Source organism: Conger conger, chromosome 9 (genome assembly GCF_963514075.1).
Source record: "Conger conger chromosome 9, fConCon1.1, whole genome shotgun sequence".
In the NCBI taxonomy this organism is placed as follows: Eukaryota; Metazoa; Chordata; class Actinopteri; order Anguilliformes; family Congridae; genus Conger; species Conger conger.
In genome coordinates this window covers 32772341-32794311 of record NC_083768.1, presented here as the reverse complement: position 1 = coordinate 32794311, position 21971 = coordinate 32772341, and the positions used below count along the sequence as shown (strand labels likewise).

Below are 21971 nucleotides of genomic sequence, written 5' to 3'. Positions count from 1 at the left end.
CTGCTGGAGTCCTGCACGTGTGCCGCACCCACACCAGTCCTCCTCCAATTAACATCCAGGAGGCCTGGCGGCAGATGAGAGATTCCTGAGAGGGCTGCGATATCATATCGGCACTTTGAAGAGGGCAGCACTCCACGTCTTCCTCACCTTTTCCACGGCGAAGGTCCGGATGACGTACTCGGAGAGCAGCTGAGTCTCGATGAGGGTCACCTTCATGTCTCTGTATATCTCCGTGTCATCAGGCCAGTACTTGCAGCACTTTACCTGCAGGGTGAAAACGAGCACCATCAGACATATATGAGATATATTGTCAGAAAAATGTTAAATACTTTCTGGTGGCTGGGTTTGTGAGCGGGAAGAAAGCAATCCACGGACCATGTCTACTGGTTGAGTAGGCACACACACCTGGACGGCGGTCCAGACCCACAGTCCAGGAGTTCAAAGTGTCCGTCTTTTCCACAGTAGGTGGCTGAAACTGTAAAAACCGCAGGAGAGCAGAAATGCCAGTATTTATTGTTTGAATCCCATTTGTTGGCGATTTCGCTCTCTCTCCGTAACCACCTGATTGTGTGAATAAAGACCGCCAACGTCCGGAATTTTCATATCACCCTGTGTCCAGCTCTTCTGTCCACCCAGGGGAGTCACGTGATGTGTGACATACCTGAACCTTTTTCCTCCTGGGTCTCAGGAGGTTAAAACCGTGTCACCCAAGTCACGGTCCTCGAGGCCCAAGAACTGCCCTCACCTAGAGGTAAGGTGATAGATAGCTTGGCCAATAAAGCAGCACTAACGGTTCAGTTAATTATCTGGGAGAAAATAAGGGAAGGGAATCTACAGTATAACAGATCTCGTCTCATGCCACAAACATATTTATATTTTTAAGTATAACATATTTATGTTACTTAGAGAACAAACAGGGTACTTCCTGGAGTGCCCAGCTCTACAAAGACTATAATATTACACCAATAATTCTTATCATCTCCACTTTGTTAGTTACATCCCTTGGGAAAGGAGACCACACTCAAAAGACCAAGATATTAGTATCGGTAAATAACCCTTCGTGGATGGGAAAATAAACAGAACAAAATGTCCACACTGACTCAAAGCTGTGTGTAGCCTTTGTAGTTCTCTTCTGTACTTTACAGTACATTTTACCAAATGGTCATTGTGAGACACATCGATTTGCTCTTTATTTATAGAGGAAAAACATATTTTTTGCCCTCTGCTTTCATCAACATCCTGTTTTTTTCAGCCAGCCTCCTGGGAGTCTGGCTCATTCTCTCTCCTCTGAGCAAATACGGCTCTTCCCTCTACATACCCCTCCGCCATCCTCCTGCCCCGTTCCTCACCTAACAGCTGCAAAACTTTCAACTGTTTACACAAATGTCAAAGAAATGTCACATCTCTTATCTGCGGCCCTGAATCATGTGACATGATGGGGGCTAAACACAGTGCAACACAATGATAAGCACAGCGACTAGCACTGGCATGATAGCATACAGTACATGTTAAATGTTCAGTGGTAATTCATCTCTGATGTAATAGGGTTTCCTTTGAGCACATTTTACTCTGACAGTGTGTTTAAACCTGAGAGAGCACATTTTACTCTGACAGTGTGTTTAAAACCTGAGAGAGCACATTTTACTCTGACAGTGTGTTTAAAACTGAGAGAGCACATTTTACTCTGACAGTGTGTTTTAGCCAAAATATTTGTTTTTAATTTGTGCTTTATTTCTTCAATGCACTGGAACACATCACTAATTTATTTTTGGAATTCATAATATTAGGCAGAATGTCAACAGATATTTTTTTCTGTATTGGTGATTCATAAAGCAATCATTAAAAAATTAATGTCTAATTACATATTTACAGTCTTTCTGGAAACATCAGAAAGTATTTGACAATAAATTGTGTGTGTGAGGGGGTTTCTCTGGATGTCCTATACAGACTTCTGATATATTAAATCCAAAAAGTTTTTCCCAAGATGTAATTTACTTGATAAACAACTATGGAGTATAAACACATCTTTTTACTTGCTCATTTTTCACTGTAATCTGAAATCCGATATATGGCATATTACTATGAAACTGCTGAACGCACTGCGTGTAGGTGTAGGCATAGGAACAGGAGGACCAAACATTTCAGTAAACATTTTTCAAGGGCATGATCTGGGATGTATGAAAAACAGCAAAAATGTATACCAAGCATTCAGCAGCTTTTACATTTAAAGAATTCCATCTGAACACAACGGCTTTACACTTTCAAGTTTCACTCCCACGGATATTCTGTGCTCACAAATTTCAAAGTTCAGATAAGCCTCATTGAATATCGGTGCCTGCCCGCTTCAAGGAATAACCATAAGAAGTAGATTTCTGCTTTATCTTTGTTAAGGTAATCCTCGCATTAATGCATCTCATTCCCACATTTAAAAAACCAGTCTTCTGAATGATTCCAGTCTTCCTGGGATGGCTCTATTCGTTCTTGTACCACGGTGAAGAGGGCGGCTTAAAAATCCCATTAATGCTAAAACCAGATTCTCGGAAAACAGCCTGAAGACCTGTCCCCCTTAACTCCATTCAGCTGATGACACAAAAGTGTGAGGCTTGAGCTATTGTTGCTTTCTCGGATAAACTCTGGCAGAAAAACAGAACAACACATTGGAACATCTGGAATCTATCCTTGAAATGAATTACTGTACATAAAAACCGATGAAGCGAATTCCTCTAAAGGGAAGGAAAATCTCCCAACATGTTACTACAGACTTCCCCTCCCAACTTAAATCTGAGAGGCATTTTTTTTTTTGCTTTCACAGCAAAAAAAAAATCCTTTAATAGGAAAGTGAGAGGCTTTTGTGTTATTATATTGGTGGGAAATAAAAGGTGGATGACATGTGGCTAGGAGAATGTCCTTCTGATGCGGCACGCTAATTAGTGGCGAAATTAGATTTGGGTACCCAGTGACATCTTTCCAGCGTGGAGGAGAGTTTCAGGTCTCGCTCTGACACTCCAGGCGCCTAATCCCTGATGAGAATCGTAAAGATCTGGTTTCTGCCGGAATGAAATTAACCGAAACGCAGCGCGCCATTTGATCGCTCCCGATCGGTGGCGCATTTCGGGAATGAGCCGTTTCAAATTATGACCCAACGCTCTGCCTTGGGCGGTTTATTTTTACATTTGCTTGCAGCGAGCGTTCAAATGGATGGATCTTCCGCACAAAATGGAAATCGCATGAAATACGAGGAAGAGCGGTGAGATCCACGGTGGCTGGCAAAATAATTAGCTTGGTTCCTCCAAGTGGGCCGAGCGCTGAACAGATGGCCTGCTGGGATAGGACGAAGAGAGTCTTACTGCTGCCTCTGGAAGACCAGTCGCTGGGAACAACGGCCGCAGGTCAGCCTACTGAGACCTGCGTTCACTCGAAGGCTCCCTCTGAGCCGTGAGGGTAATTAGCAAGTCACGCAAGACCCAAGACTCGTGCTCCCGTAACGCTAACAGAATGAGGTGACATTTTCTTCGTGCTTGTGCGAATCTCTTGAATATGCGGTGCGGATGTGGTGCTGTGCTCTGCCCTTAAAATTGGTTGAGAGGGATTTTGAAAGCAGTTTCTGAAATCTCAGTTGGAATGGTTTTGGAATTCCATAACGTTCGTTATTGATGCTTCTGCAGTTCTCAGTTTGGTACCTGCACAAGTGGCTCTCTATCTGATGTGTTGCAAAGGAGGTTCAGATGGAATCTCATCTCAAACTAGGACTTGGTACTACTTTTTAATGGGGGATTGCATTCAGTACGGACATCTTGCAGCAGGCAATTCCAGCCAGTCTCTCCCTGCTCTAATAGTCAAGGACTGACTGTGGGTCAATTATTGAAGGCCAAGGCAGAGAACATTGGTCACCGCTCTCCCCCCCCCCCCCCCCCCCTTCCTCGAATACCTACCCTGCCCACCTCCACCAGGTTGGTCACCATGACGATGGTGGCTGTATTCTCCTGCCAGACCATTCTCCAGAAGTCAAAGACAGTCTCCTGCATGGGCCCTGGAGACAGAGAGAGCCAAGTAAGGCTCCCATTATAGCAGAGGCACAGGTTCCACACAGACACCGCAATCAGGACACAGAAACAGATACCCTTTGTCAAACACACACACAGTTAAGTTAACAGCATCAGGGAAATAATAACTCTGACAGGTCACCTTAATCAGAAAAATCTAACTACTGAAGCGGAAGCTCCTTTCACCCTGAAAACCTAATGTCACACATTCCTTACAGTTTCTCAATTCAGCATCAGCGATTTCACAAGAGTCTGTTGTGTTTATAGAGCATTAATAACCCATGGACGGTGAAAACATGATAGCATGGCCTTCGTAGTTCTAGTAGCTCAGTCTGTCAACATGTTCATTGCCTGTGACACTGTAAAGTAAGTTAACAGAACATATTTCAAACCTGTTATTTTAACTTCACTAGTTCTCACTTGAGAGGCAATAGCAGTACAGGCTAATGAACAGAAATCGGAGTATAAATTATCTTTAAATTATGCAACAAAGCGCACTCAAAGATGTAAATCTGCGATGTGATTAATGCCGATGAAGAATTCACTTAATGTCTAAGTCTGTCCACAGCAGCAGACAAACTTCGCTAACAATAATCAACAGAACAGATCAGCAGTCTGTGCTACAGATTGTCTTTAGCTCACACAGATTTTAATAAGTCCAACATTTAAGTCGATGCTAAGCAATAATGGTGCACTGATAGGAATTCAATTACTGATTTAATTTGATCATATTAGCATTGTTGTTAATCAACAGCCTCATGTAAAAATTACTTTTGACAAACTAATTAGTGTATGCAAATCCCGGTACTCAAGTCGTCAGGAGCCTGAGAGAGTTACCTTAAGCCATCGCAAATTGCATCCAGGAACTTAATGACCGCACACTGACACAGAAACACACATACAGGCACACACAGGCACACACAAAAACACTACACGCACACACACAGTCTCACACATGCACTCACAAACATTACTCCGTGCTTGCCGGTAAAACACACTACCCTCCCTGAAATGATCACATTTACATTTGACCCAAATGAACTTGGCCCATTTCTCCAGGACTCTGCTTAATCTCCTCAGTGTACTGTGCATGTTCTGGTTTATCTCCAACCAGGACACAGCATGTGGAACTATCATCACCGGCATCTTTCAGTCCCAGCGTCCTCTGCGACTCGTTGTCATAACGGCATCGGTCGTGATGCCCGGGCTCATAACGGCCGTCAGGGTCGCCCGGCTCCTAAATCACTTCAGCGGGCTTCCGACGGTGCCGCTGCTCACGGTGATGAGAACGTGCTAGAGCTACGCTACGGTAACGCGACCCACTGCGAACGGCACGGCCGCGTGATTGATCCGGGACTAATCCCCACAGCTACAGGAGTCCCTCAGGTATCTCCTCAGGAGGGGTCGCTGTCATCAGAGTGGCAGAATGCTCTGAACCACCGACGACCCTTCAAAGCTGACACAAACTCAGCCGCTGACTGACAGGGGACCTCCACCAGGGGTCCTGTCCGCTCTCGTACACAGGTTAGGGGGTGCGCATAGACACGCCACGCATAAAGATTTAATATAGACATAACAAACCTCTGATTCACGAAACAAAAGCAAGTAGAGGAGGCTCCAAGGGACTGCTTTCAGGGCCTGGGAGTACACTAAACCTTCACCTGCTCCATTACTGTAGTTTGAATTTGCTACATAAAAGAGCCTGAAAGTCCACTCTTTGGTCAGAAAGTAAGACACAATGCCGGCCCTTACCTCCACAAAAACACACAGAACCAGAATCAATACAAGGGGGACACAAGGTGACTTGTACTGCAATAGAAGAAAGAGAAGATATTCCACTGAATGGCTAAAGTGCTACAGTTTCTGTGAATGTGAAAACTGAGGGAGAGAATGTCTGTGTGTGTGTGTGTGTGTGTGTGTTTGAGAGCATGCAGACGTGTACAGAGACCTTACTACATTTCAAGCCTGCCAGAACAAGTGTTGCAAGAACTGAGTGTGTGTGTGTGTGTGTGTGTGAGACAGAGAAAGAGAGAGAGACAGCCTGTCTGCTGAGGATACTATCTCACCCAGGGTAGACTTCTCTGAATGTCTCCTCCAGTTCTACAGAGTCAAAAAACACCCCTCACAACTAACTCCTCACAACTTTCTGATGTCTCTAGTTGGCAGTATCCATTTCACACAAACCAACCTTCTCCTTTGGAAGTTGAGTATGACAGCTGTAGGTTTCCACAGGAGCCTGCATGTAATATAATGTCCACCACCAGTATACTGCACACACAAACTTCCCACCGCATGAATATTTCATTTTGCGCACTTACAGTTCTTTCTTAAAGGACAGCCTGGTCCGCTGTCTGACAAAGTACAAGAAACCTACACTGCAACATCTCATATTAGTTCCAGGTGAATATCTCATGTTGCATACAGAGTACACAAATGGATCCCAAAAATAAAGTATTTTTTTATTACATTTAAAATCATTTAAGATCTTAATTGGATGTACAATATGCCTGAACTACACAGTCCTTTCAATGCGGATATATTATGTATTTTGGATGTCTTTGGCTTGTATGATTCCTGCAAGGTGACTAGTAGATTCTAAGGCCGGACTGTGAGTCTTAAAATGGCTGACATTAACAGATGTGAATAATCCTCCCCAATCATCAACTCTTCCTATCCAATCATCAAATGTTCAGCCACACCAGCTGCTGGTACGCCTCCGGCCCTCATCTTTATTTCCACACATTCTGTAAAACAGAGACTCTGCATATTTTAAGATGTGATACATATGGACACGGTCCACGCGAGCGTGTCCTTGCGCCGTCGTTAGCGCGGGGCTAAGTGAGCACGAGCCTGGCTGGCTGAACGACTCATTAACGGACACCAGTGGGGAGAGCGTGGCGATGAGGTTTTTATGGTGGGACAGCTGTTGTAAATTCCTCCCTTCTGATGTATGGCCGAACTCCTAACTCAGAGCCAGAAGCATAGCAGTACAGTCCTCTCCTCTCAGTTCTGGGGAGATTTTCAATCATACTGTCTGAGCCTTGTGAAAAAAACCCTTCAGGACAGACCCATTACCTATACAGAGCTTTTGCACATTAGAGAATCACTCAACCTGCTCAGCTCAATCAGTAAAACAAAAGTGCAAGACTTACATTTAATTATTTGTTTGCTGAAGCCTGAAGCCAACTTTCAAAAGCTAGTGAAGAAAGGCAGTGAAAAGTAAAGAACTTGGCGTCACGGTTAATATTTTGCTAGTTACATTTTTTTATTTCGATGTAATAGCCTATAAAAGAATAAAACTTTTCAGCACAGGGAAAAGCAGTGCAGCGGCAGTCACTGCATACGGACTACAGCTCAGAAATAAATGGGAAAATTTCATCAATTTCCTTAAGTTTCCTCCAGTGCATCAACTAATTGAGAATTCATGGAAGGCGCAGGTGTCAGACTCAATTTCCAGAGGGTGGCTCACTCAAGCCAGTTCCCCTGGCTTAATTGGTCCACTTCCATAATTACCCATGTACCCTTGCACCTAGGCATTTTCCTCGAATGTGCGCAGGGCAAAAGTGCTATCGTTAGCTGCGAAAAGCACCATTTGCAAGTAAACTTTAAATGTCAAACTAAGGAGCGGATTTGACTAATTAAGTCATAACGAGGGCCCTGCGTGGGCCGGAACGAGAATGGGCACGCGCGTTGCCTGCGGAGACGAGGTGGAGATGCGGCTTTTTTAAACCCACGAACGAAAGTCAGTGAGGCGGCCTTGGCTGGGCCGCCTGGCACCGCTGCCAGCAGAACTGCCTGGCACACTTAGTCAGGAAGGGCCGCGTGCTTTTCCTCTTGGATACGACACCGTTTCCTTTCAGGACCTTTCATCACCCTGGCCGCGCGTCTCGGAGCGCCCCACAGCAGTTTCTGTCAGCGCAGTGTGTGCCGCGCTCCTGTCTGCTGGTGACGAACTGCAATAAATTATGTAGCCGAGCGCACTCCGAGGGAATGCCGAATTTTTGGCATGGAAGCGCCAACTCTTTCTTCAAGGCTAAGGTGCTAGCCACGTATCGCACTAGCTGCCACGCTAGCTGTAGATGTACGGACAAAGTAGGCTGTCAGACAGACAGGCAGCACCTTCTCTCCTGAGCACGTAATTTATCTCTCCACTCGCTTCGGCCAAACACAGCCTCAGTCAAAGTTGTATTGTTTCTAGAAGTTTCTAAAGTCGTCTGAACGACGTCACGTGGCAGCGAGAACCATCAGGTGTCATTGGGATTGGGTTACGGGTCTCAAGCGTTCTCCAGCCAATCAAAGGCAAGCTGTCACAACACGGTGAACACACCTAAATCGGCAAACGCCCAGGGGCCCTAAGATCTCAAATCAGCGCCCTCTCCCTCGTCCCTCCCCCCACACACATTTTGCGATGCCACCTGATTCTGTGGCACCAGCATAGAGAAGAGCTTATAAATGTGAGCGTGGTGAATGAAGGGCATGGCTTTAATAAACAGGTAATTATGTAGCGTCCCTTCCTCTAGCCAGGCTGCCAGTCTATTATGGGCTGATTACATGTGCCTACATCCTGGCATGCGGGAGTCACCTTCGAGCCTGCTGCCCTGCTGTGTCCAATCGGAACAAAGAATTTCATAACAATTAACTATCAATCAGACTTAACCTTGGGGGCTTCCCCGCGCGTTCCACGCCGGCCAGATTAAAGGAGTAACAGAACGAGGCGGCTAGCCCGCGCTGGCTAATCCATTTACTCATTATTCCCCATGCTCCTTTGCAGGCCTGTGTGGCTGATTAATTGTTCTCATAGAAGAGAGGGGGGTGGAGGTGTAAGGTGTGAGCTGAGATAAAATGGAACCCACAATACCGCATGCTGACAGGTAAGGACAACTGCTCGCCCCACAAAAGTTGCTGCAGCTGCAGAATGCAAAAAAATGCATTTCTGCTTGTGCACACCCCAGAAACTCTTTCACACACACACATGCACGCACACACACACACACCAACATGTATGCATAACATACCCACATGCGTACTTGTGTGCAATGTACACACACACACATGCACACACATACACACACGTACACATACGATGGCAGTGCAGACAGAATAGCAACTTCCTGAACTTACCTTGAGTTGCAATGTAGTGGTTCGGCCTGTGGTATCCCTACAACGAAAACAGCCAGGAGAAAGCATTAAAAATGTGAGCTCAAAAATGAATTAGTGAACAGGGCAGGAATAATGCAGCATTCAGTTGGCTCCTGTTCAAATCTAGGCTGTACCACAAATATCCAACTGTGCAAATGAATCAATAAGCAGTTGCATCTAAGATAAGTTCCTTTGTATAAATACAGCTGACACATACAGTTGCATTCAAAAAATAGCATTACAACATCAGTAACATGATGAACCACTATTATTAGTAGTAGTGATATTTCTGCATGGCAAATCATTTACTTGTAGATGTAGTAGTGTAATATAAAAACAACAGACCCGACTGTCATGACATGCATGCTGCTTGTTCTGAGTAATTAACTCATTCATTGAAAGGGGCGTGTTCAAAATAACAGCAGCATGGAGTTTAATTAGAGACTTCATCCATTCTGTGAAAAAATAGGTGTCATTAATTGTCCTTTATTAAGGAAGAAGGGAAGCAAATGTTTCACACATTGTTATAAAATATATTTCCTCTGAACTGCTAAGTAAAATGGGCCGTTCCAAACATTGCTCGGAGGAAAAAACGTAATTTCATTAAAATGTTGATTGGAGAGGGGAAAACGTATAAAGAAGTGCAGAAAATGATAGGATACTCAGCTAAAATGATCTCAAATTCTTTAAAATGGCATCAAAAACCAGAAACACGTGGAAGAAAACAAGGGAGAAAACTACTGTTAAAACGGATCAAAGAATAGTCAGAATGGCAAAGATTCAGCCATTCATCAGCTCCAGTAAAGATGATCTACAATTACCTGTAAGTGCTGTTACAGTCAGAAGAAGTTTGATCGAAGCTGAGCTATCAGCAAGAAGCCCCCGTAAAGCACCATTGTTGAAAAAACGGCATGTGCAGAATCGGGTAAAATTTGCCAAGGAACACATTGATTGGCCCAAAGAGAAATGGCGTAACATTCTGTGGACTGATGAGAGTAAAATTGTTATTTTCGGGTCTAGTGGTCATCGACAGTATGTCAGACGACCCCTGGGTACTGAATTCAAGCCACAGTACACTGTGAAGACAGTGACGCATGGTGGTGCAAAAATCATGGTATGGGGATGTTTTTTATACTACAGAGTTGGGTTCGTATACCAGGAATCATGGATCAGTTTGAATACAACAAAATACTTGAAGAGATTATGTTGCCGTATGCCTAAGAGGAAATGCCCCTGAAATGCCCAAGATAATGGGAGAGGCCAGCTCAATCACCTGACCTCAACCCCATTGAAAACTTGTGGGGTGACATTAAAAACGCAGTTTCTGAAGTAAAACCCAAAAATTCACAGGAACTGTGGAATGTAGTTCCTTCATCCTGGACTGAAATACCTGTTTCTAGGTGCCAGAATTTGGTTGACTCGATGCAACGCAGATGCGCAGCAGTTATCAAAAACAATGGTTATGCAACTAAAGTTAAACTAAACTAAACTATTAGTTCAATAATTTAAAGTGAAGTTAAATCTTGAAAAATGTTCAGTTTATACAGTTTGAAGAGATTTAGAAGAGAAAAATGTCAATTTGTTAATGCTTTGATTTCGAATTGACTGCGTAATGTTTCTACTACATTTGAAATATGGAACTAAAAGCTTTTAAAAAATATTTGCACTTAATTAACTTTTTTTAACACACTGCTATTTATTTGAACACAACTGTAGATACATAATAGAAAAGTTTTCAACCTTTGCATTTCAATTTCATATCAGCGATCTCAATGATTACTATAGAGAATAACCAGACAAGAAATGACAACAAACGAGACAGTGAGTTTCAACATGAATACACAAAGGATGAAAAATCAAACACGCAAGTGTAAGACCCCTCCCTTACATGGTACTCTCACAGACAGTGGTATTCCTCCCGTACAAACTGTGCTACTTCTGAGTACAGAAGAGGCTCAATCTCTCAGGATTAGCCTAATCCATTCAAATTTGTTGAATTCCTTGTATTCTCAGGAGAGAACATGCGTGAGGAAACGGTACGTACAGAATTAAGAGCAATTCTCTTGCTAGTCTCTTATCTCAAACATATTCAATTTAACTGGACTGTAATTAATGTTTCAGAGCTGAAATAAAAGAAAAAAACACAAAGGATTGTTCCCCCTCTCTGATTCTCTGGATTCTTTCAGCTATCAAATTATGTTCCATTTTTAATACCTTCTTTATCGGCCCAGACCACAGAGTGATTTGTGTATTCTTTCAAGGAGAGACTTTCAAGCATTGTACAGGATTAATTGCAACAGTGAGTATTCTGTTTTAGCAGTGTCTGACCTCTGAATGATTGTTTTTAATCCATTAGGATGCAGAGTCTGTTTGGCTGCTTAGGAACACTTTGTCTGCTGTGTTATTATTGCATTTGAAAACTGCACCATGCCTGAAAATGTGCTGTACATAAGCAAAAATGTGTACTTTATTAGTTCTTACTCCATCCTGATAAATGCACACATTGTGAAGATTTGCATAACTAGAGTAACACTAGCTAGACCTTGTGCTGCCAAGACATTAGGCATGCCTTTACTTTAAGAATGACTTTCATGAAGAAAAATTTTATTTTCATGGGAACCTGAAGAGAAAAAATGGAAGTAGCATAGGTTTTGTATAGCATAGGTTCTGTGGTTATTTGATGCTAAAATGGTACTACAATATTTATGTAAAACACAATTAAGAAGGGCAATTCTTTTTTGCAGTGTGACATTTTGATGCAAGTGTCTATGTGCAAAAGATAACTAATTTTAATACACATGATACACAAATTCAAAATTAAATGTTGAACAGGCACAGAAATAAATGAGGTGAAAGGCATATTAATTGTAAAAGAATGTGTCTCTATAACCCCCCCAGGATTGCTGGTTATTAAAACAGTACCTGTGACAGTACTACAGTCTAATGCAGTAGAATATGTAATATATCCAGTGCAATGTATATTCCTGCCAAACATAAGACCCCGATTACTGACAGCCAATTTTAAGACACCACCTCCGAGCCCTGTTATTCTTTCCTTTCATCTGTCCATCCTACATCTTTCTTTTTGATGGCTTACTCCAGATATTTCAAATGTGCGAGTTTCTCTTTCCTCAGAAAAGGGTGTTTTATTAAAAAAAGATTCTCTACACCAGGTCCCTGTCTCAAACTCCTTGTTAAGGTGAAGCAGTGCATTGTATTGGTTTCCAGCAAAAGAACGTTTGTTAAATTATTTATCCCTGAAACCAGGGAGAGGCAAAAGGTGCTGATCCATAATTATTTAGTGGACCAAGCTGAGATAAGCATCTCGCTCCAGGGTAATATACTGTATAGATATAGCTTACCCTGGGATTAGAGCTGAAATCCCTCTGGAATACAGAGACCATACCTTACTAACCGAGTGTATGTGTATGTGTGTGTGCTTGTATGAGTGTGTAAAACTCCTGAGTTGGCAGGGCAGACCCAGAAAGCCCATTAGATCGATTTCAAATAGGTACTCAAAATAGGGCTGGGGCTCACGCAGTGGTGCTAGCTTTAGCGATTTGTTTAAAGCACACTGTGGTCTAGAGAGTAGTCAGAACCTAAAAACTGCTGGGATAGAGCAGATTTGCTTCCATCTCCTCAGTAAGAAAAGAACAAAAAAAGGTACACACTAGCTTGAGATCACACAATATACATTATATACAGTGGCTTCAGAAAGTATTCAGACCCCTTTTTGCACACTTTATTGTGTTGTAGATTGATTTTAAATAGATAAAATTAATATACACTCAATAATCCATTAAGACAATGTGGAAAAAAAAAACATGTTTTAGAAAGTCTTTAAAATGTATTAAAAATCTAAAATCTCTCATTTACATGAGTATTCAGACTTAATTCAGTACTTTGAAGAAGCCCCCTTGGCAGCAATTACAGCTTTGAGTCTTCTTGGGTAACTCTCTACAATCTTTGCACACTTGGATTTGGGCAGTTTATCCCATTCTTCCTGGCAGATCCCCTCAAGCTCCATCATATTGGATGGAAAGTGAACTGCCATCTTCAGGTTTCTCCACAGATGTTCTATGCGGTTTAAGGCTGGGCTTTGGCTGGACCACTCAGGGACCCGAAGCCGCGCCAGCGTTGTCTTGGCTGCACGCTTCAGGTTACTATTGTTCTGAAAGGTGAATCATCGCCCCAGTCTGAGGTGGTATTAGCCAAGCGATGAGCAGTGCCTGGTGTTTGCCAGACATAGTACTTGGAGTTCAGCCCAAGTCTCAGACCAGATAATCTTTTTCCTCATGATCTATCTCACAGTCCTTTAAATGACTCCAAGCAGGTTGTCATATGCCTTTTACTCAAGAATGGCTTCAGTGCTCCTGAGATGGTCATCATTCCGGCAGGTTCTCCCATCTCAGAGGTAGGAAGCAGAGGACTTCAGAAGTTCTGTTAGAGTGACTGTTGGGTTCTTGGTCACCTCCCAGACCAAGTCTCATCTTCCCCAGTTACTCAGTTTGGCCAGATGGCTAACTCTAGGAAGAGTCCTGGTGGTTCAAGGTTCTTCCATTTCACAATTATTGAGACCACTCTGCTCCTGGGAACATTCAAAGCTGTAGAAATGGTTTTATACACTTGCCCTAATCTATGCCTCACTACAATTTTATCGTGGAGGCCTACAAAGCATTCTTTGGACTTCATGGCGTGGTTTTTGTCCTGACAGGCAGTGGAATTGTGGGACCATATATACACAGGTGTGTGCCTTTCTTAAACTATGACCAATCAATTCAACTGCCATAAGTGGACTCCAATCAAATTCTAGACACATCTCAAGGATAAATAAAGCAAACAGGTTACTTGACACAGCAAAGGGTCTGAATACTTCTGTAAATGAGAGATTTCAGTTTTTGAATAAATTTGCTAAAATTTCTGTCTTCATTTTGTCATTAAGGGTTATCGAGTTTAGATTTATGGGCAAAAATGATCAATTTAAAATGAAATCTACAACACAATAAAGTGTGCAAAAAGAGAAGGGGTCTGAATACTTTCTGAAGCCACTGTATATTATATACTGTATGTTTGTATTATGATGATGATGATGATGATGATGATGATTGCTAATATTATTATTATTATTATTATTATTATTATTATTATTATTATTATTGTTAAATCAAAGTTTATGGTAGAAGGTATTAATGGGTTACATTTTCATAATAAAAAAACGAGAGCGCCTGGATAATTGATGACAGTCCTATACAGAATCAAACTACACAACAGGGTTTTTTTTTCTCCGGCTGTTATTAATATTTTACAAGCATTCTGTGTACAACAGTTTATCAGTCTGGACAGACTTGGAGATTATGGGTTAAAAAGCTTTCCAGAAAAGTGAAAAGGCATTAATCAGTTAACAGGGTTTCTAAGTACTTTTCAAGTGAAGCAGGCAGCACAGATTAAACCGTTTTCAATCAGAGTGCTCTTTAATATGTATGTATTCTTGTCTAATAATGGGCGCTGCTTTAGTGGGAATCTTTTATAAAGCACTCTGAGCGTAATGTGCCGTACTCTGAAGGAGCGTCTGCTTGAATAATTAAAAGCACCGCGTTTGTAAGGTGTCTGGTGTGCATTATGAATGCACGCCTTCCTTTGAAGACAGCTGTAAAGTCTCTTAATGACAGAGGGCTGTGAATCGCAGCACAAAGGGGAGAAGAGCCCCATGTGATCTTACATGTGTCCAGCTGTTGAGAGTGCGTCAAATCATAGGACCAGACATGAGCTATTAGGCTCGGGTTCCAACTAACATCCACCAATATAAAACGTAATCTCATTTCACTTCTTTTTACTATTTTTGTTTGTTTCAGCATCTAAGAAATTAGTGATTTCATAGTAGCGGTTGGTTTTGCTGTTTGAAGTGCATTGAACTGGGCTGAAATAGAATAATCTTTACACCATGGCACAGACCCAGGGTAATCCAAAGGTATAGATACTGAACTTGAATTTGATTTATGTGCTGCAATGTCCATCAACCAATGGGAGTCTGTTGACAGCCACAGGGAGAAAAAATAGATGAAGAAAAAAAAATGAACGCAGCGAAAAATAATAGATTAATTTAAATACAGAAATAAATAACAAAATACGGAAAACACAATTAAATAAACACAGAATATATTAAAAGGGGAATATGTATAAACTTCGTCTTTTTCCTTGGCCATGTAATTAATTATTCATAGTTTTATTTATTCATTTACTTCTTATTTTGTCAGATATGCTTCCTCCATAACTGTAAGCTAAACTACTGAAATATTGCAGATAGATAAAGAATAAATGATCTCTCTAGAGAACGAGTAACACGCCCTCCACAAGGTTTTGTGAGGATAAGAAGGGGAAGGGAGGGTACAGGACGAGGGTGTCCGTTTCCCCAGAGCCCGAGTTGCGGACAGCCGCACGCGACCTTTCTGCGGAGAGAGCAGATGCCGCGTGTACTTACATCGATGTAATTGGCATTAATGTAATCCGAGCTCTGCTCCCCATCCAAGGCCTGGAGCCTGACACGGGAATGATCATCTGTGGGGGGGGGGGGAACAAGTGTTGAATTAATAGTGTTAACAAGCGAGAGGAGTTCCATTCGCAAGGCCGCACAGAACCGTGACAGCGGCAGAGGCTCCCGCGTTATCCGTGCCCTGCTTTTCCCTGTTGCTTTTTAAATGACATGTTTGTAATGTAGCAACGCAATAACAATCCTTTACGTCTCCATGCTCACCCCTGTCTGGCTCCTTACTCTTTACTGAGAGGCTGATGTTCACTGCCTCATACAAGTAAGACGGCCACTTCTATAATAATGATGACCATAGACAAATATTACTGTTGCCACCACTACTCATAATAATAATGACAGTAGAACTGGTCTCGGAAGAGTGAGTTGTTGTACACACATGCAATGATATTCCCATATCGGTTCTTCATCCGGTTCTCATCTTTCTTTGCAGAATCCCAGGGCGCGGACTGTCCTTCGAAAAAGCTCTGAAAGAACAAAAGAGCAAGAGAGACAGAAAAAGGCACATGAAAAGAGGTGTCACGAGTCACTTCCTTAAATGATAAGCAAGTTAAAGAATAGAGGCCTTTTTCAGCTCTAAAGGGGAAACATTATACAGAGAGAAATGAGACATCCACATCATTATTAGACATCAAAAGCTCAGAGTGTGTGTTCCAGGGAGCAGCGGAGAGCCAGGAGCCCATTAGGGCCGGCGTCGGGGGCCCGTGTCGGAGCCCGTTTCTGCGCCCGCGCGTCCCTGAGCCCCGCTCCGGCACGGCGCTGGCTCTGCGTCTGTTTGAAGGGCCGCGGCTCAAGGAAAATAAAAAATCAGCTGGCTGGCACATCAAAACCACACATCTGTGTGCGCTGAAGCTGATGAAATATTCATCGTGTGAGCCTTTCGCGTGAAGAAGCTCAATTAGAGCGATTCATCAAAATACATTTCCACCGGAGAGCCACTGTCCGAGCAGAGGGGACCTCTGCAGCAGATTAAACTGTTTGCGCAATGCTAACACTGCCTTTCAGACGGACAGCAAAATGTGTCCGTAGAGCATAAAGGCCGAGAATCACTACTCCCCCGCATGCAGGCCCAGATAACTGCCTTGAATATGCATGATATTTCCTTCCACCTACCTTTAAAGGTCTACTCCGACACATCGCGTCATGAAATTATGAAATTAATGTAAAATTAGAAAGTGGCCTTTGAATAGCTGATGTTACGGAGCACTTCTCTCTCACAGTGGCCTGTGGCGACAGCAGCAGCACGCAGTAAGTGTTTCACATCAGAGTAAAGTGCTGGGGACGTCGAAAGGAAAATATTGCCCGGGAAATCATGGAGGAAAAGTGGTGCTTTCTCAGTTTCTGAATAGCTTGTAAATCAAAAAAAAGAAATGGAACTTCAAATGGAAAACACTAAAATGGGAGCCTCGGCTGTGCAAAATATTCACCCATTGAAGTGGGTTGTGCAGGTGATGATTCGCGAGTGAAAAAAAGAAAAAGAAAAGATATGCCTCTAACATTTCAATTGCGCTAGCTCTTGGACTGGTAACATTTGATTTACCTCACACTGTGATCAAAACACCGTGGACAAGCTTTACTGTCCCCCGGTAGTAAATATGGGAAATAAACAGGCCGGCAAGCTTTGTTTACACATGCACTCTACTAAAACACCAGTAGCAATAACAATAAAACAAATGCTGATTCTTCTCTCTGCTAATGGGGAACTCGAACAGCTTTGCTTTTAAGACTGAACGCTGTAGTTCGATACAAGTGCGGTCTCAAAAGTACGGATGGCCTGTAATGGCCTTTGTGTTTCGCAAAATGCATGTTGTGCAGCTAAACTTTGTATAAACCTCTAAACTTTTATGTGAACCTATGTGTCTTCGAACCAACAGTATGTGTATCTTAAGGTCTTTTATAGAAAGCCCAGTGACAATGTGATATCCCCCACCCTGACACTGGTACTACAAGGGGGGATTGTAGGCATTTCACACATTTATTTAAGTCCGTCAGATCCTGCTATCAAAGATGTTTCACGGAGGGGTTAATGTGCTCTGTCCATGTCAGAATGGTGGACAAAGACTGGAAAACAGGCAGGGAAGATAAAGAAATATTTTATCTTGGAGCAGCCTGTAGCCTAGTGACTACGGTACATGACTGGGACCCGGTGTAGCCACAATAAGATCCACACAGCTGTTGGGCCCTTAACCCTACATTGCTCAAGGAAGGATTGTGCCCTGCTTAGTCTAATAAACTGTTTGTCACCTTGGACAAAAAGTGTCAGCTAAATAACAAATTATTATCATTATTTATTTTTTTACTATATTGAAAGGTAATGTCGTGAAGAGTACAATTAAATGATTTAATGCTTAAAAATGGTAAAAACAAAACTAGCAAACTTCTGTTTCTCCCTCATTAAAATGATACATTATTATATAAGTATCTTCAATGCACATTCTGCAAGTCTGCTTTGATTTGGGTTGTGTTCCTTTGGTTAAATTTGAATCCTTTCATTGAAACAAAGGCCTTCTTCCTTGTAAAGAAATATATTTTTCCGTCACAACCCGACTTGAAGAGTCTGATATCCATTCACTGTAAATACCGTCTTTGTGACAACAGTTTACTTTCAGATAAGCAAGAGAAAACAAAAGGGAAATCAGACACAGAGAAGCAGAGTGCACAAACAGAATTCACCATCTATAATTCATCACCCAAAACTCCAAAAGCGGAAATCAATTCACTTTGACTGGGATTCATTTGTAGTTTCCGATGATCTGCTTTGAAAGATGAAGCACCCAGCTCTTTATGTTTTAAGAATTATAAAAACGTTTGAACTTTTGCTTTTAAACTGCTTTACACCGAGTACAATGACTTTCTAAGATCCTTAGGGAAATCCAGGTTTAAAAAAAGAGTGCATACAATTTGTAATATGAACACAAATCATACATTTGTCCTATTGCTACACCACGTTGTTCACAGATATATCACATGATGCTGATGCACACCAAACAGCATAATATAAGTATAATACAAAAATAAATTGGTTTCCCTTTGTTCTATTTTTACCCTCATAGGATGTGTATGTCTGGTAACTGCATTTCCTCGCACTATTAAGTGACCTTGGGTTTGAGGAAGGTGCTATAAACATTATTATTATTTGTATTATTTGCATAAAGGCAGCTTATTATTTCATGCATTTATGAAGCAAGATTATGCTCAAGCCTCCATTCAGGTGTTGTGGCTTCATATTAGAGGGAACAGTACTGCAACTGGCCATGTGTCCACATAGTGCTGTCTGATTGGTAGGACTTGACCAACGAGCTTTGCCAGCTACCAGCATTAAAAGTTCCCTCATTCCATGCAGACAATTTGAAATGGTATTCAGAATGCAAAAGATTGCGAACTCTCCTCACGAAAACACCGTCCAAACAAAGCTGCTGAAGTCTTCGCACCAAACAACACTCAGTCAGTTGAAACCTGCTCATGATGAGAAGATAACGCAGTGTTTTTCTCTGACGTGAGCTCAACTCCTGTAATATCACATCCTGGTGATATTGTCTCAGTGCCTGTTATGACAAAGAGGCAGGTGTTGAAAATGTCTTTTATAACCATGATGCAACTCAAACAGAGTTCAGGCTTCAAGTCACACAATTCCTTCAAAGACTCAGACTCACACAGCAATGAGTGAAACAGAGTCCAGCAGTCACAGTTGCCCCCCCCAACACACACACACACACACACACACACTCTCTCACTCCAGCGGGGGGGACATGCTGTGATATTAAAACATAAACCAGGCTCTGAGGGACTGTTTTGCAGTTTTAAAAAATACAAAATGCAAATACAAAGTAAAGTTTGCTCAGATCATGTACCTTCCACCATCTTAGCAGATATCAGTAATGCAATACATATTCTCAGTAATTCCCAGGTATGTACGACTGTCGAAGCCTGATCAGAGAAACTCACACTCTGGCGAATTTCCTGCTGTCTGCAAACACGTAGAAAGAAGAGTTTTGACTGGAAATATTCCATCAGAAGTGTCACGGTGGCATTCTTTTAAATGCCAGGAGAAATGTGAGACAGTATCGCAGAGAGTCACAAAAGAATGCATATATTATTTATTCATTCTTCTGGAAAAAGGTGAACTGTTTTCCTAGTGATATAGTTAAACTGATGCTGATCTATAGACTGCCTCATTCAGGACAGAAATCTCACATAATTCTCTTTTAAATGCCCACGGTCTGTTACCTTATTGTATTTTTTATGAAATACAAGCCGCGTACTTGAGGGGTGATTTGTTCTCAAATCCCAATAATGGCTAAGGGTATTTCCCAAACTGTAACCTGCAATATGATAACAGTTTGGCAAGACCGTGTTTTGGCAGAGCTCAGTGATTCTTACACTGTAGCCTTACTGTGTGCTCCACTACCACAGGCTTGTTAAACCATCATTATAAAACAGGGCAGAGTATACATGACATGAATTATGGAAACCCTTACAGCATAGACAGTGTATTATATTCAGGTAAATCAAGCTCTCTACAGAGTTAAGACTTTCAAAGTATCCGTAAAATCTAACTGTTTTTTTAACCGGTAAACATAAACACAAATAAGATAGATAGATAAGACACAGGCCGACAGGCCGACAAACAGATAGTGGTCATTATATAACCTCCCCTTCACCTCACCTCCTGGTAAATGTGGCAGGAAAACCTCAATCCAAACTCACATAAGACATTTTCCAAAGCACACACAATGACAGACATTTATCACGCCCAAGAATTCAAGACAGGCAAGAAACATCTACATTTTAATAAAATGATGTTGGCTTTGCTGATGAGTCGCTCAGATTTAAGATTAAGATGCTGTAAAAATGTGAGTGAAGTTAATTTTATGACTTGCCAATCTGGCTGTGGCCACAAATGTCACAAAAAATTGAGTTATGTGTTTGACTAACTAACGGTATCACGTTTATGGTTCATGACTAGTAATACTTCTATGAGCCCCCTAATTCAGCAAAGCAAACAACAGTTAAGTATTCACTTTCATTGCGAAATAGTGGTTGCTAGCACCACTTGCATCCTGAAATATATTTGTCAGTTGATCTTTCCTGTTTGCTCCTATTCATCGTCTATGGACTTTCAAAAGCATTTATTATACTGTTAGACTACTGTTGATTTGTAGCAGCCAATAAGAAGCTGCCAATGTATCACAGCAAGAGCATAAAGAAAGCTGGGGGTGAGGGTTATTAGGTTGGTCTACGGTTCACAATGTGACAACTACATTTCTAAGAACTTGCAAATAACCAAAAGTGTCCGCTTACCTCATTAATCTTTTCCATAGTTAATGTACAGAATAACAAGAAGCAGGGGTCAAAAAGAGACAAGCGAACAGTTTAGTGGCGACCTCCACTTCCGTCCTCATCTGGTTAAAGGTCATTGAGCTGAGACAGGTTAGCACGTTAGCATCTGGACTGCACGCATAGAAATGCACACACACTCACACGCGCACTTATGCATGCATACACGCACACACACATACAAATGAATCACTATCTCAGAAGTGAACCTCGTCTGCAGTTGGATTTACAGGATTTGGGAAGGAAAAACAACAGTGAAGATACAGCACATTGTGAAGAAAAAAAAATAGGTGCATCAAGAATTCTGTGTGCTGCCTGCCTGCATTCTCCAGACTAACTGACTCTGCATGTACCTATGCCACTAAAAAATCCCTATCTATAATGAATTACACCCCCAGGGTAGTCCCAAACCGCCGGCCCTGAACAAGTCTGAGCGGGAAATGGTGAGGAACCACATCATTAATTTAATTCTTGTATCATTTCACCGGTGAGAGGAATTATGGGAAGTGGAGGTGCAGGGGCTGGGGTGTTCATTACAGATACATACAGTATCTAACACACAGGAGCTGATGGATATGCATCTCATTTTGATGCCGTAGTTAATGAGGCAAGAGAGGACAGCGCCCCCTACTGATGGGAAATGGAAATAATGATTGGCGGCCGTCAATAGTTTGTTCACTTACTGCATGTGCAGGAGTTAGGCAGGTTGCCATTTTAAAGTTTGCAAATGTTCCTGCTACACTCTTTAAGCAGTTCAGATAGAATATGATAATTTGACTAGATTTGGATGGTGGAAACGGGACAGTGTGTGACTGGGGAATTTCAGATTGTAAGCTGAACTGTACACCAGCTGATGGCTACAAGGCAGGTACATGAATAGCTGCGAATGGAGAGCTGGAGCACGCTGG

General features: G+C 42.1%; 1 protein-coding gene across 5 annotated transcripts in view; it reads right to left on the bottom strand.

Annotated features, from left to right (window-relative positions):
• The window catches only part of LOC133136548 (receptor-type tyrosine-protein phosphatase mu-like), a 191817-nt gene that overhangs the window by 18898 nt on the left and 150948 nt on the right, over nucleotides 1–21971 (bottom strand). For all 5 annotated transcript variants that reach the window (XM_061254133.1, XM_061254134.1, XM_061254135.1 and 2 more), the window contains 5 exons: nucleotides 16106–16193; nucleotides 15661–15737; nucleotides 9165–9201; nucleotides 3933–4030; nucleotides 148–264 (listed from right to left, as the gene is read on the bottom strand). In XM_061254133.1, the coding sequence (XP_061110117.1) occupies nucleotides 148–264; nucleotides 3933–4030; nucleotides 9165–9201; nucleotides 15661–15737; nucleotides 16106–16193 (417 nt within the window). The remainder of the gene's footprint in view (nucleotides 1–147; nucleotides 265–3932; nucleotides 4031–9164; nucleotides 9202–15660; nucleotides 15738–16105; nucleotides 16194–21971) is intronic.